Source organism: Peromyscus californicus, unplaced genomic scaffold (assembly GCF_007827085.1).
Source record: "Peromyscus californicus insignis strain IS unplaced genomic scaffold, ASM782708v3 Scaffold_13__1_contigs__length_99412109, whole genome shotgun sequence".
Taxonomy (NCBI): Eukaryota; Metazoa; Chordata; class Mammalia; order Rodentia; family Cricetidae; genus Peromyscus; species Peromyscus californicus.
The window spans coordinates 40,734,929-40,750,349 of record NW_026294424.1 but is presented as its reverse complement, the minus strand read 5'-3'; the positions used below and the strand labels follow the sequence as shown (position 1 = coordinate 40,750,349).

General features: G+C 44.6%; 1 protein-coding gene and 1 long non-coding RNA gene across 10 annotated transcripts in view; one reads left to right on the top strand and one right to left on the bottom strand.

Annotated features, from left to right (window-relative positions):
* Window positions 1-15,421, top strand: part of Fam184b (family with sequence similarity 184 member B) — a 125,761-nt gene that overhangs the window by 85,684 nt on the left and 24,656 nt on the right. For all 9 annotated transcript variants that reach the window (XM_052734895.1, XM_052734894.1, XM_052734891.1 and 6 more), the window contains 2 exons: window positions 10,893-10,996; window positions 12,538-12,667. In XM_052734895.1, coding sequence (XP_052590855.1) covers window positions 10,893-10,996; window positions 12,538-12,667 — 234 coding nt within the window. The remainder of the gene's footprint in view (window positions 1-10,892; window positions 10,997-12,537; window positions 12,668-15,421) is intronic.
* Window positions 541-7,027, bottom strand: LOC128108402 (uncharacterized). Its single transcript, XR_008217458.1, has 3 exons — window positions 6,540-7,027; window positions 3,256-3,601; window positions 541-751 (listed from the first exon to the last, which is right to left on the bottom strand). It is a non-coding gene; the product is annotated as an uncharacterized LOC128108402 (long non-coding RNA).

Genomic DNA, 15,421 nt, shown 5'->3' with positions numbered 1-15,421 from the left:
CTTTGCTGTGATATTACCTACACTCAGCAAGAGCATTGTCAGAGGCATTCTTCATGGACCTGCTAATTCCAGAATTCATTTTCTAACATCCGAACCCACAATAAGGCCCATTCCTCCTTCCCTAAAATCTGTAATCCCTATTTTTTTTTCCAATTTTTGCTCAACTTATCTTAGACCCCTAATCCCCGGGCTCTACCCACCCTGTCTACTCTCTCCTGCATACACCCACCAGCTGAAACCTTACTTCAATCTCATATCCATCCTATTATCACTGGAAATTTGGTCGTCCTTCATGATCGCCAAATGGTACAGGGGAGGTTGGGGTCCCCTATTGGGGTTCTTGGTCTCATTAATAAAAGACACTTAAACTCAAATGAAAGCTCGAGGGCAATCTTATTAGAGTTTAAAAGAGGAAAGCCCGCGGACAGACAAGCTGCAAAGCACAGAAGCTGCCCAGAGGAGGAGGATGGCAGAGAGGAGGGAAACAGCCATGCCAGTTAGACTGGTACGGAGGTCATATGCATGGTGGGTAAGCAGCCACACAGAGCGAAGGGAGCTTTAAAGAAAGAGTAAAGAAGCATAAAGTATCAGAAAAAGCATACTTACAGTTCTGCCTGGCATCTAGAAGAAAGAAACCAGAGAGAGGAGCAGTTGCACCTGTCTGATTCAGGCCTCAGACAGGTGGGGAGACCCAGTCAGACATTGTGCTTGCTTGTAGAGATGGTGCCATGGGAGAAGGTGAGCAGGAATTCTGGGAAAGGGAAGTACAGTATCTCATTGAAGGAAAAACTACTCCATTTATCTCTTTAGAGTGGCTTAATATGAGCCTGCCTTCCTAGGAGTGGTAATTGACCCAACACAACTAAAATGTTGGGCCTTCACCCAGGCCAGAGAGTCTAGACTCTGGACCAGAAGGAGTTTTCCTTAATAGGTTTTTATTACTCCTTTAATATTACCTACCCTCTCCCATTATACTTGCTAATCTTGTTTCTTAGAATGCCCTTCCCTACCCTCACTCCTGGAAGATTCCTATTCATCCTTTCATACTCTTGAAGTTGCTAGCTCCCCAGGCCAGAATGCATTGTCCCAACTTCTACACCATCCTACCTGCATCACTGGGAGCAGCGTGAGGACTGAAAGATTGAATATGATAAAAATACGGTCTTAGTTCCTTTTCTATTGCTGTGATAAGACACCATGACCAAGGCAACTTATAGAAGAAAGTGTTTATCTGGGGCTTATAGTTTCAGAGAGTTAGGGTCCATGATGATTATGGTGGGAATCATGGCAGCAGGAAGGCAGGCATGGCACAAGAGCAGCAGCTAAGAGCTAACATCTTGATCCACAAGCACAAGACACAGAGAACCAACTGGGAAAGGTGTGGGCTTTTGAAACCTCAAAGCCCACCCCACAGTGGCACACCTCCTCTGACAAGGCCACACCTCCTAATCCTTCCCAAACAGTTCTACCTATTGATGACCAAGTATTCAAATCTATGAGCCTATGGAGACCATTCTCATTCAAACCACCACAAACACTTTCATGTGTTACTGGCACCAATACATTGTCGATGGTGGTATGTTGTTTTGTACATGTCACCACCGAGGGTTGCTATGGTTATAAACCTGTATCCCCCTCAAAATGACAGCTGAAGGACAGCAACTATTTTCAATATCTTACAGTCTTTCCCTTACTGTGTTCCTTCCCTCCCCTTCTTGTGCCCACTGTAGAGTACGGCAAGTATGAGAGCTACACAGGTTTGCCAGCAGCGCCTGAGCTTCCCTTGCAGCTACTGGCCTCATTTTCCACCAAGTCTGCAGGGAAAAGCAATCTGTTTAATTGACAAGTTACAATTAGTTGGCTCATGATTATCACCACAATTAAAACTTTATAATTTAATGGTGCCTTCTAGATACTCTTCTCTCAATTCAGCTGTGCAGTTCATCAGTGCTGTTTATTTTACCCACTAAATGTTTTTTGAAAAGAAATTAAGGAACCTAATACTGTGTGCCTTAGGCATGTCATAACTTTTGTCTGTTCTTTTCTTCGTTAGAAAAAGAGGATGAAATAAAACAGAGTGACCGTCCAAGCCTCTCCCATTAGTTTTCTGAGTTACCGTTCCTCCCTTCTGCCACATGGCTGCTTTGGAACGGAATGTCTTTCCTTCTTCCCGTTTCCTCCTCCCTCTTGTGTGCAGCTGCTTAGATTTAGTTTGCCTGCCCTGGGATTCCTCTTTCAAACTCCAATAAAATTGCCCCAAACTTTCCTCTAAGTCTGTTCTTAAATTCTATCACTAATGAGATTAAGAATCTCGAGAAGGGCCCCCAGTTTCCCAGGTAATATATGGCACCCCAGTTGGGGCTCCCCACAATTTCCAGACACCATCTTAGCAAGGCCTCCCCTAAGATCTGGTGTCAGGACTAGTGACTGGAGGACTGGGGGAGAAAGGGCGGTATGCAGAAATGGGGAAACAGGAGCCTGGGGATGGCTAAGTTTCAGGCTCTGCTGTATCGTATTCTCCCACCTGAATCTGAAGTTAATAGAAACCTGAATAGCGATAAAATAAGTAAAATTTAAGGTGTGTCTTTTTATGTCTCCTACTGCCAAAATAGGAATAAAGAGTTCTAAATAATAATAATAATAATAATAATAATAATAATAATAATAAATAAGAGTTGTTCTAGTCAGGACCCTCATTCACCAACTCCAAGGGAATTATTTCTACTTCTGAGTTACATGGGGATGTTAACAGAGTGCCCATGTTGCACCTGTTCTGTGGGTTAAAGTTGTGTCTGAGGAAGGTGTGTTGGAATCTGAAACCCCAATCCCTGAGAAGGTGACCTCACTTGGGAATAAACACTGGGTAGAAGTAATCAGTTGAGGTCACATTGGATTAGAGTGGGTCCTAGATCCAATGACTGTTGTCCTTAGGAGGCTATGCAAAGGCAAACACTTAGGGAAGGAAGCCATGTGACCACTGGCAGACATATTAATGTGTGGGGCAAACCAAGGAAAAGCAAAGATTGCCAGCAGCCATCAGAAGCTAAGGGATAGGCTGGGGGCAGGGTCGCCCTTAGAGCTTGAAACGGGGGAAACCAGTGCAGCCAGCACTTTGCCGGCAGACACCGGGTCTCCAGAGCTAGAAGAGAATAAATGTCTATTGTTCAAGCTAAAAACCAATGGAAATGCATCACTGCAGTCCTAGGAAAACAACACGGCTTACTGCAAATGCAGCACACAGGACCCAGTTTCTACCTTTGGGTGTCCCTGCAAGGACAGCTTCCTAAGCAAGCCTGCTCTGACAGGAAACAGGAGCAAGGATGTGGAGGGAGCGCTGGGGACTGTGGTTAGTGCTGGACACATTCAAGGCTCCCTCCCCTTTTGTCCCTCTGCATAGACAGCCTTCTCAGGAGATTAATCTGACGAGCTTTCTCCCTTTTCAGGCCACAAGGATAATTCCTCAGAACTTTATTTCCTTCATGGTTTTCGCAAATGGATTTTGTGCTGATTTTTTTCTTTCCCCTTAAGCATTTGGCTTTGCTGAGGGGGCACATAAAGAAGTCTGTGGCTGTCAGCGTGTGTCACTGCAGACAGAGAGAGGCTGTAAAGGAAAAGAGAAATATCTGCAATTAGTGCACAAAAACTAAAGGTTACCTGACTCTCTACCACAACACAGAGCTAGCAACTTAAATTCCGGGACCCTGCCTCAGTTCCCAGTGGAGATGCCTTATGTTTTTTGGATAAATTCCTCTAGCCTTAAAACCTGAAACAGAAGACAAGAGATTCTGGGTAATGAAACAAAGCCTCCTGAATGTGGTCATTAACCTGGGACTCAGTTCTCCCGGGTCAGTTAGGCACATTGTAAACAGGCTGCTGCAAATGCCATCACAAATTAGCAGCTTGCTTGGTTCTAGAAAAAGATGAGCCAGTCAACGGCATTCTACATTTTCTTCTGAAGTTATCTATATACGTCTCTATGCTACATCTGTAGAGTGACTTTCCTTGGCCAGCTGATTGACCTGCCCAAGTGCATTAATTCTTAAAGGAGTTAATCCACCTAAGGGCAGCGTCTCTATGCTACATCTGTAGAGTGACTTTCCTTGGCCAGCTGATTGACCTGCCCAAGTGCATTAATTCTTAAAGGAGTTAATCCACCTAAGGGCAGATTCCATTCTGTTGACTGATAGATAACAGCTTTCCCCTAATGGACCTCTAATGCTACTGCAGCAATGGGATGAGCCTTAGTAAAGCACATATTTACCAGGGAACGTCAAGAATCAAGAGAATGTGGGTTGAATAACATTTGGATGGGAACTGGTCCAATTATAAAGCCCTGTTTCCATGTTTGACTTCATTAGAGTCTTACAATAAATGCATTTTATAGAAGAAGAAAATGAAGGTGTATATAGTTAGGAGATGAATGAAAAAAAAGAAATAAAAAGGAAAGGGACTTGACTGCTCCTAGGTGTGGTAAAGGAGAAGGTTTATTGTACATATGTGGTAAAGCATAGCCAGAGGCAGGGACATCTGGGAGAGTCTAGGGTGGACATGACCAGACTGAGCTGTGCCACATGAGGAGAGGGGGGAGGGGACAGAGGGGAACCAGGGCAGCAGCAGCCAGGAGGCCCAGAGTAGGCAGAAGGGCCAGGTAACCAAAATGATTGGATTATATAGGGAAGGGCAGCTGGGGGAAGGGCAACCCAGACCCTGGGCTGAAGAAGTTTAGGATAGAGGGCAGGTTATACCAACCAGGAGGGCCTTATAACAGGTAGGGACTGAGGGATGCAGGGAGATCCTGGTGGCCAGTGTCTGCTTTCATATGTTAAATAGGCACCAGGTTTGAAACCTAACAAATCCCAGATCCCTAGCAGCTGAGCCAGGATGGAACCACTGGATCTGACCCTGTCTTGTCCTTAGCATGTGACATAGTCACAAACCTTCCAGGGAAAAGAGGCCTCAACTCGTTTGGGATTAAGGAAAGTGACCAGGACTCCCTCTGTTGCCTCTGACACTAGACTGGCAGAGAACCTGTCAACAATGCCTTTGCCTTCATGTCAGCTAGAAGAGAAGCCTGAAGAATCAGAGACTACTTCCTCCCTGCAATCGTACTTCCTGCTCTCAGGCTGTCCCAGTCCACCCTGAGGCTTCTGCTGGAGAAACCTGGAGGTGTTCTTATTCTTCCTTGGTTCTTAGCAACTAGCCTTAAGTGTAGGAGTTCCCTGGAAGAATTTTTGGAATCACTTATGTATACTATCATACCATCTGCAAGTAAAACTTTGACTTTTTCCTTTCCAATTTATATCCCCTTGATCTCCTTCAGTTGTCTTATTGCTCTAGCTAAGACTTCAAGTACTATATTGAATAGATATGGAGAGAGTGGACAACCTTGTCTCTGATTTTAATGAAATTGCTTTGAGTTTCTCTTCATTTAATTTGATGCTGTCTAAAGGCTTGCTGTAGGTTGCCTTTATTATGTTTAGGGCTGTTCTGATGCTGGCACATGAACACCAAAGCAGAGTGTTAAATGCCAGCCTCCCTGGTGATGTGCTTGCTAGATTGGTGTCTATAAAATTTAAGAGTCAGGGTTTTAAACTTAGGCTGTTGGTTGTCCTGCCAACGTATTTTAGTGAGTCAAGAGTGATAAAAATAACAATGCTAATTGAGAGCAGAATTTCCACTCCCCAAGCATGCAGAGGTTGCCAGAGCTGGGTGTGGCTCTACGGTGTGTCCCCACCTAAGTTAGCTAGGGTCTAACTAAATCTTTGTCCTTGTTCAGACCTGGGTGTGGCTTTGGGATATGTCCTCACCAAAGTTAGCAAAGGTCCAACTAAAGCTTTCCCCTTGTTCCTCATGTCCATTATTGTGGTTTTCTTAGGCCTATGGTATCATTCACTGGTTTCCACAAAGCCAGTCTTTCCCCTTGTTCCTCATGTCCAGTATTGTGATTTTCTTAGGCCGATGGTGTCATTCACTGGTTTTCACAAAGCCAGTCTAGCCTTAGTAATTTTGAAAAGAAACTTTATTCTGGAAGATTCTTGGTACATAGATACCAAATTAGGGACAAAAAGGGGGAGAGATTTTTATAGCAGCCCTTGCCTCATTCTCTACAGAAGGAAAAGAGAGCAGCTGTGGTAATTACTAGGGAAGTCATTCCATCCTCAAGAGTGTGTGGGTACACTGTACAAGACTTGGGGCTGGAGGCCTAGCTGAAAAGGCCCGGGTTTCTCCTTGGTGGGATTAATTCAAATGGAAGAAAACAGATATTTTCTCAAAGAATACCATGGTGTGATGAGTGCTACAACAATATCAGAAATGCTCGTGTACAGCCCTTAGGAGAGGGGGAACTCTCTGGGAGGGTTTGGAAAAGAGCAACATCTGCTGACATGTGCTGACATGGCATGATCTCACCAGAAAGAGTTATTCTAGGAAAAGCACAAGATGAGATTCCCAAGAGCTGTAGGAAGGAAGAAGGGGGCACCATGGGCCTAAGAAGTATCTTTTGCTCACTGGAAACCCTGTGTGACTAGTTGGACACATACCTGAAAGATGATATGAATCCAAGCCATGAGCTATCCAAGAGGAAAATAACTGTGATGTCTGGAGTGTCCTCAGGCTGTGAGGGGCTGGCATTGTTCATCTGGTGCTAGCGGAGGGCTTTAGTCCCTTCTCATTGGGAACAAGGTGGGATGATTTCACCTGTTGGAGAGATTCCTGGAATCAGTGGAGAATCTCTGGATGCTGAGAAGACAACACAAGGCAGGGCAGCAGCTCCCATCTGGGACTGAGATAAGGGTTCTGCCAGCTCTACCCCAGGCCTGCTCAAGACCTCAGATAAGTGTGAATGCCTCCTCGAGATCAGTTCCCACATGTAACACAAAGAAAGCCCCAACTTGGTGTCTACAGGCCCTACAACAACCTCCAGGCACATGCTAGTACTCTCTTCATTTTATGCATAGAAAATTGAGGCCCTATGTTACTTTTTTTCATGGAATGGCAGCAATAACCACTACCCTCCATACCCCAGAGACTTGCGGTAATAGACAGCAGAAACCATATGATAGCATTTCTTGAAACCATTAAACATTCTATAAATATAAGGTGACTTTATAGTATCTATTACAGTTCCCAGAAATCAGTTCAGCAAAACACCATTACCTTAGGTGCTCTATTTTAAGATGGACAAAGTGCCACCTTTGAAAGATTGTCAACTGAACTTTAAAATGACCTTGAATGCTGTTATCCAGAAGATTTCCTGGGAGTGAGTTTCTCTTTAAAATAGAGGAGAAAAAACCCTCTAGATAAGGTTAAATAACTAAAAGGTTTTAAAATAACCACCCTTGCTTGGGAAGAGGCTCTTTGGTGGATATTTTGGCGGAGAGGCAGAGTTGTTTATATCGATGTGTGCACTGTTTATACTCTGACTCCTGTAGCAGTGGAGAGAGCACTGGGCTGAACCTGAGAACCCAATGGAGTGCCTAAGAGAGATCCAGGGGCAAGTAACATATGATACCCTCAGTCCCAGAGGCCAGAGTAGCCATTCCTGCTGGGGGGCTTGCTAGGATGACAAGCTAGTAACAACTACAGAATAGTGAGCGTCTATTCTGGTTGGAGTTCAAAGAAGTAGACAGCTGAAACAGTCGTACTCTGGCTGGAGTTCAGAGACGTGTACTATTCTAACCGTGTTTCTAGGCTTGGGAGTGCTCATTCAGCTTCCTCCTTATTGCTCTGCACAATACAGTTCATTTGTATAATGAGTTCAAGTGTTATCCTCGCACCTTTTAAAAAAATGTTTTATGTTTATGTATATGAGTGCTTGTATGTCTGTGTACAACATGTGTGCCTGATGCCTGCAGAGTCCGGAAGAGTGTGTCAGATTCCCTGGAACTGGAGCAGCACATGGTTGTAAGCTACCATGTGGGTGCTCACACTCAAACCTGGGTTCTCTGAGAGAGCAACCTGTGCTCTTAACAGCTGAACCATCTCCAGCCCACCTCAGCACCTTTGAGTGATGTGTTTGACCTGAAACACCAAGTGCATAAGGTCAGGTGAGAGAGGAGGATTTCTCACAGTCTGTGGGAATCGTCAAGCTGTGTGTCACTTCCCCATGCTGGACCACGTTTGTGGGAATAACAATTGTACCTTCTTAGTTATTCTTCCAGCGCTAATGTACCTACAAATGACTGGTGTCCGGCACCTTTCAGGTAGACTTGTACCTGGCACCACAGTGGAATGAATGAAACAGAGTGTCATTCTTTAGTCCCAGTAATTAAAAGGTTAGATTAGGAAACTCCTACAACAAACCTTTGTTTCACAAGAACCCTGGAGTCTTTTTTTAATCACTAGTGTTGGAGGCATATTCTATTCTTTCTTTGGGAAAAATTCTGTGTTGGTCTTTTTGTGTTACTACAATGTAATGTCTTAGGCATCTTTATGGCCTTGTAAAGAGCTTCATCTAGCCCCACTTTTGGAGCCCTGGTAAGAGTCTATGACAGAGGGCCCAGGTATGTGCAGAAACAAAAGCTTGCCTGTGAAGCAGGGAATCCAGAGAGAAACACAGCTTGGGGACTATGTAACAACTTGCTCTTTCCAGAACTCACTTTGTGAGACCAATATTCCCTTCTGAGAGTCGGATCTCAGTGACCTAGACCTTCTCACTAGGCTGTACCGTTTAAAGGTCCCATGAGTTTCCATGCCCCTAACTGTGGACAGCCTCCCAATGTAGCAACTCTTAGGGGCAAACCATACCCAAACAGCAGCAGATACCTCTGTCTCTTGTGTTCAGGAAGATGGATACCAACGGATAGAAAGAACTACTGAGTTTATTTCCATGTTCAGTGAGGAAACTAAGCAACCTTCATCTCTCAGGTTGATCTGTTTGTTGTAGTAAGAATACTTGTCATGTACCATACATCACTGTTGACTACAGATTCTGTCCTGTACAGCAAGCAGATCTCTAGGTGGCAGTCAGCCTGCATGAATGATACTCTCTACTTCTATCTCACCACCACAGCCCATGGGAATCATTATTCCACTCTCTAACTTTATTAAGTTGGCCATTTTTTGTTTCCCTAATAAGTGGAGTGGTACATTGTTTTTCTGTGGCATCAGTATCCATGTGACATTTAATGCAATGGCACTAGATGAGACTCTAAGGCAAGAAAAACATAAGAAAGTTCAAGGACTGGGTCTGGGGCAGAAAAGGGGGATGGGAAAGGGCAGCAGGTGCAAGGTGAGGCAGAGAAAGCCCAGGAAAGAGTTACAGTCCATCGGCCTGTACTAGCAAATGGCACAGGTGGTTCCGACTGGCAATATGCAGACTCCTGCATGAAGGAAAGAGGGGTTGATGTCTTAGTTGGGGTTTCTATTGCTGCAACGAAACACCATGACCAAAAAGCAAGTTGGGGAGAAAAGGGTCTATTCAGCTTACACTTCCACATTGTTGTTCATCACTGAAGGAAGTCAGGACAGGAACTCAAAACAAGGCAGGATCCTGGAGTCAGGAGCCATGGAGGGTAGTTGCTTAATGTCTTGCTTTCCCTGGCTTGCTCAACCTGTTTTCTTATAGAACTCAGGACCACCAGCCCAGGGACAGCACCACCCACAATGGGCTGGACCCTCCCCCATGGATCATTAATTGAGAAAATGCTTTACACCTACATCTGGTAGAGGCATTTCCTCAACAGGCTTTTTCCTCTCTGATGACTCTAGCTTATGTCAAGTTGATACACAAAATCAACCAGTACAGTTGGTTATCTCAAAGTATGTTGAGAGATCCAGTTAGCTAAGCCCTGAGAACTAACAGTGTGTTTTCCATGTGAAAGTGATCATTACCCTTATGTGGTGGACTTTAATAGACATTACCATACATGAAAACACAGAAGGCAATTTTGTTCCAGGTCAAGTTGGGCATAGAAGCCCAAGGACCCGCCTTCCAGCTCACACTGCCTCTTCCTAGCCAAGGCTCCTCATACCTAGGATCTCAAGAACAGTTTGAAAAACAAAGGTGCAAGCCAACACATTTGTCTACATTAAAAAATAAGAAGAAATAGATTCAAAAAAGGGAGGGCCCTGACTCAAGGCCATGCAACTAACTTGTGAAAAAAAAAAAATCAGGTTGCAACTTACCACCATTTGATGAAACTTGAGATTAAATCTGTTCCTACCTATCTTATTCCTCTGCTCTTCGAGGGCAGTAGTTTTCATGATAAACAGAGAAAGGAACAAAGTCTTTGCCCTCTTATATTTCTGTGGAAAGGAGAGAAGGATAACATGAACAAATTCAATTGATTGAACACTCTGAGGCCTCACTGTTAGGAACCGTTTCCACACTCTTCCCATCTCCCGTTCGTCAGGGCTTCCAGTCATTTGTCAAGTTCCATATTTCCTAATCCTGCATATGCTGCAGTCTAGGGTATGAATAGAGCCATAATGATGACTACAGTTACCTTTACTGACCACTGACTGACTTCCAGAACTGCCCTCTGACTTTCCAATGCCTCCCTGGGTCAGGCCCAACAAGGACCATCTGTGTGGCACACTTGGGATTGTCTCATAAGGTGGTAAAAAGTTCAGAACCGGTGTGGGAAGGCTCCGTTGCATATCCCATTGCAGAATTCACTGACGGTGGGAACTGGCCAAGACACTTACTCTTTCTTGGGTTTGTTTTACAACTGTGTGAATTATCTTGCAGATCAGGACACAAGAGTCAGAGCCCACACTAACTGTGGCTGTGTTCTAGGTACTTCACCATCCCAACCTTACCGTCCTACATCTGCCAGTGGGGTGCCCAGCGGGTCTCTGAAGGCCCTTTCTCGCCTGCTTTCTGGTTTTCACAAGCTAGGTAAAATCCAGGAACTTCCATTAGTCTCATCTTGTCATTGTTTTGGCCTTAGGATCCGTGCTCAAAGCCAAAGGAACCTTCCCAGACACTGCCCGGAGAAGAGGGCCGGGAGACCCTGACAGCTGAAGAAGGAACCAGCAGCGATGAAGAAGAAAGGTACAGGCAGCTTGGCAGCATTCTGAGTGTGCCGAGCCTGAAGACTCACATGGGAAGGATTTGCGTGCTCACTCCTTCTGTCCTCAAGTATTTATGGCTGGCTTAACCTGATGCTTAGAGAGAGAAGACATATCTTGCATGTTCTTCTACACGGCTATGGCTTTCTATAAACTACCTTATTTAACTTTCACACTAACATAGAGGACACTTTATAAAGAATCTGAAACTCAGAGATTAATAATTCTGCCCAAGATTCAAGCCTAGACTGGCTACAGCCTTTCCTTCTGTTGTCGGGGCAGAAAGGTGAACTCTGTTACCAGAAGAAACCCCCATGGATCCCACCTATATTAGCTACCACTGCTTTGTTAGCCGTCCTCAAGCTATGAGATGTTTACCTTTGTGCTTGGCTTGGCCATGCTTTGCTGGGTTCGCATACCTTTCTCCCCCTAGCTGAGGATGATGTGTTATGGCTCTGCCATACTAGAGTTCAAGTTTCTGATTCATGACTTTTCATGCTGGGACCCAGGCTGAAGAAATAGTCCCTAACTAGGGCATATTGTTACCATGGTAATGTAACCTTATGGTGGCTTTAATTATTATATTTTCATACAAGTATATACTTTAAAGATTTAAAATTGGTTTTCACTTTATATGTATGAATATTTGCCTGCATACATGTGTGAATACCTGTGGAGGCCATAGGATGTCAGACCTCCTAGAACTGGAGTTACAGATGTTTGTGAGCCACCGTGTGGGTGTTGGAAACTGAACCCAGGTCCTCTGCAAGAACAGCAGGTGCCCCTAACCACTGAGCAACCTCTCCAGCCCTATATATACATATCTTGTGCCTGTGTGTCTGGACCTTCTTTTCTCTGCAAAGCAGAGCCCCCATCCTCATGCCCTTCTCCCCAGGAGCTTTTACCCCCTAACCTCTGGTCCCCTGGCCTAATGTTCTTGCCATGAGAAATTAAAAGTGTGACATCCCTTCACACTGTTAAACAAGGCAAACACTTAATTTTCCAATCTAAGCATTTTAATTTCTAGAGTTCAAGAGTTCAGAGTGAGAAAGTATCTCCGTGAAAGACATTTGTCAGCATCTTCTCTAAGATGCCAAACTATTTAAGCTTTTGACCAGCTTTTCAATAGGGAGAAGCCTAATTCCCATCTCCCAGTTTATACCTGGGATAGCCAGTGAAAATTATGAGCATGCTTTGAAAGTATGGAAGGCTGGGCAAAGTGTGGTATTTTTTCTTTTTTTCCCTATATAGGAAAAATTATGAAACTTGGTTAGAGACCTGTTTTTGGTGCTTCTCAGGTCCCTCAGAACTCTAAGGTCACAGCCTGTTATTTGTTAGGCACTTACTAAGCTCATGTCGTTCCTATAGACCATTGTACGCTAAAACTTAGAAGTTAAGTCAGGTCGCTTTTTGTAAGACAAAGGTTTCTTATCCCAGTAACTCCTCCAGGAGCTCCCTCCTCCCAGGTAGGAGCAGTTGAAACATCTACAACCTTTCATCATTCTATTGTTCATATCTTCAAAGGATTGGAGAACCCCTCAAGGAAGGAAGTGACCTACAGCCTCCACTGGGCTCTGTGCTGAAGGAGAAGGCAATGGAGACTGGACATCGACCAGGGGACTGGCAGAACCAAAAGGCCAAACTACAAACCCAGGTAGTAAGACAGCTCTGGATAGGATCTGCTGCAGCCATCCCAGAGTGCCACTGTGCCTTCTCCTACAGACAGCCTTGGAAAGTACACAGGGCTAGTTCCCATCAGGCTGGGGAGGGTGTTATAGGTCCAGGGCAAAGTAGACATCTTGGGTTTGCTTATTCATTAAAAACTTCCAGTGCTCAAACATACACATAAATAAAAATATATAAATCTTTTTTAATAGAGGGCTGGAGAGATGGCTCAACAGTTAAGAACTATTATTCCAGAGGACACTGGTTTGATTCCCAGCACCAACATGGCTAACAACAACCTATAACTCCAGTTCTAGAGGATCCAATGCCTTCTTCTGGACTCCTCAGACACTGCACATGCATGGTGCACATACATACATGCAGGGGAATCAACCATACACATAAAATAAAAATAAATTTTAGGGGTTGGAGATTTAGCTCAGTGGTAGAGTGCTTGCCTAGCAAGCGCAAGGCCCTGGATTCAGTCCTCAGCTCTAGGGAAGAAAAATTTAAAATGATAAATGAAATAAAAATCTCAAAAAAAATTTAATATTTGTTTTATGTGTGTGGGTGTTTTGCCTGCATGAATTTCTTCTGTGTGCTATGTGTGCGGTACCTACAGAAGTCAGAAGAGAATGTTGGATCCCCCAGGACTGGAGTTATAGATAGCTGTGAACCATCATGTGGGTGCTGGGAATCAAACCTGGGTGTTTGGAAGGGCAGCCAGTGCTCTTGACTGCTGAGCTATCTCTCCAGCCTCCCCCTCCAAATTCTAAATAGAATGACTGTATGATCCAGAAACCTCATTACTGAGTGAGATCCCAAAAGACAGAAAAACAGTACATCAAAGAGATGTGTGCATTCCTTGCTGCAGAATTATTCACAATCACCATGATCTGGAATTGTAGTGGTTAGGAAAAAAAACAAAACTTGCAGTGTTCATGAGCACCTACTCTGAGCCAGGAGGATCCATTAATGAACAAATCAGATAAAAGTCCTCACTTTATACTTAGTGGGTATATTCATATGCACCAAAGGTTGAGCAGACAATAAGTAGTCTGTGTCCTAGGTTTTTGTCTCTGTAGATTCGGCCAACTTCAGAATATATTTGGTGGAGAGTACATCTGTACTGAATGTGTGCAAACCTTTATGTTGCCATAATCATCTAAACAAAGCAGCTTGATGACTGTTAAGATAGCATTTGGTATTATAAGTAATGTAGTAAGGCTTTAATATAGGAAGGTGTGTGTGTGTGTGTGTGTGTGTGTGTGTGTGTGTGTGTGTGTGTGTGTGTTATACAGATACTACCGTGTTGTATATGGCCATGGAACCAGTCCTCCACAGCCACAGAGAGACAACTGTTTTCTGTCTACAGAAGAGGTGCTAAATACTAAACACAGTACACTAGAAGAGTTTCAAGAAGAAAAGCCTCAGTAAGGAGTGAGATCTAAGGGAGGCTGCCCTGTGGACCTCTGCAAGGTTTCTTTGGTCCCTCGATTTCTCTGGGAAGGTTCGTGTCTCAGCCCACAACCACCACCTTCCAAGCACTCGGGGCTCTACCTGAAGAGTCTTCTGGAGCACTTACTGCCAAAGTGTCCAAAGCCTTTCACCCTCCCTGGCCCTCAACAGTTCCAAAGATGGATGTTCAGCAAGGATGAGGTGGCCCTGGAAAGGGTGCCTTTAAGGACAATAGTCCTAGGGCAGGGAGGATCTGGCCCCGAGGCTGGATATCTATCTCAGCAGTCCCAGCTTTAGCAGGCTCTGCAGCAATGTGCCAGTGACTACAGGGAGGACCTGCAGGCACTCAGGCAGCTGTAGACCATGAGAGGAAGAAGCTGCAGCACGGTCTCCAGGAGAGCCTTCAACACAGCCTGGACACCAAGGTCCACCTTGAGCTTGTCCACCAGTGAGCCCTGCACATACTTGAGAAAGCCAAGGCCGGGAGCTCAAGGTATGGTGACCCTGTGAAGTGGGCAATTTGCTGGGCATCTGCCCTACCAGTCCCTGCAAGGCTCTGTTGTTCTGCATAATGCCTTCCATCCACTGTTTCCAAGGACTACAGCAACCATGGGGACATTGTTATTCTAGTACCTTTTCTACATTAATGAAAACCTCTCAGAGATTCAGTAGCTTGCCAGCCAGAGTCTGGTCTATTGAGTACCTGATTTGCTTTTTCTTATTTTTGTATACTCTTAACAGCATAAGAACAACTTACATCAGGCATCATGATGGCACATGTTTATAATCTAGTACTCCGGTAGATGACGGAGGGGATTACTATGAAACTAAGGTCATCTGGACTACACAGCAAGACCCTGTCTCAAAGAAAAAGAGCATCTTGTTTTCATGTCTTTAGTGGTGCTGTGTGTGATGCATGCCAGGAACTCAGGCTCATCAAGGCAGCCTTAAGAGAAAGGGGAAGAGCAAGCTGAGAAGGACCACTCAGCTGGAAAAAAAAACAAAAACAAAAAACCTTCCAGAGGGTATAGGAAGCTGCAGAGTGGTGGCCAAGTCACGACATTTAATCCAACAGGCACTTCAAGCAACTTCAGCGCTTGTACCTGCTACCTTCTGGCCAGTCTCAAGCATCACATTCCTTCCTATTATCTTAGGAAGCTTCCTAAAGAGGTGTCTCATAGAAAGGAAGCAGACCTGGAAGAGAGACTGAAAGTGATCAAGGCCCCATTAGGAACAAATGGGAAGAGTTTAGGAACCACCGTACCACCGGACAGCCTAGAAGAAG